Raw genomic sequence first — 291 nt, forward strand, 5'->3', positions numbered from 1 at the left:
GTAAACGGGAAGAAAAGGAGGATACAGCACAGTGTGCGGCAGCAGCAGTGGAAACGACCCCACATTAACTGTAGCAGCAACTTTCGCATGCGTGTGCGGCGTCGCGCGGAGCAAGAGCTCTGTCCACCTCTGCCACGCCGACACAGCAACGGAACAGAAATGGGAAGCAAACTGCATAGTGACAACCGCAAACTGGCAGAAAGTACTTATAGCATGTCCGGTAATAAAAAACGCCCCAATAACAGCAGCGCGGATCGACGCGGCACTAGATTCAGCTAAAGCAGCCATATA

General features: G+C 52.6%; 1 pseudogene across 1 annotated transcript in view; it reads left to right on the forward strand.

The window, feature by feature from the left end:
• TEOVI_000597800:pseudogene overlaps positions 1 to 88 on the forward strand; it is a 474-nt pseudogene extending 386 nt beyond the window's left edge. Inside the window, 2 exon segments of the mRNA in view lie at positions 1 to 3; positions 5 to 88. The exon segment at positions 1 to 3 is cut by the window's left edge and continues 276 nt beyond it. Of these exon segments, the coding sequence occupies positions 1 to 3; positions 5 to 88 (87 nt within the window).
• The last annotated feature ends 203 nt before the right edge of the window (positions 89 to 291 follow it).

This window comes from Trypanosoma equiperdum (assembly GCF_001457755.1).
Source record: "Trypanosoma equiperdum strain OVI genome assembly, contig: ctg_1845, whole genome shotgun sequence".
NCBI lineage: Eukaryota > Euglenozoa > Kinetoplastea > Trypanosomatida > Trypanosomatidae > Trypanosoma > Trypanosoma equiperdum.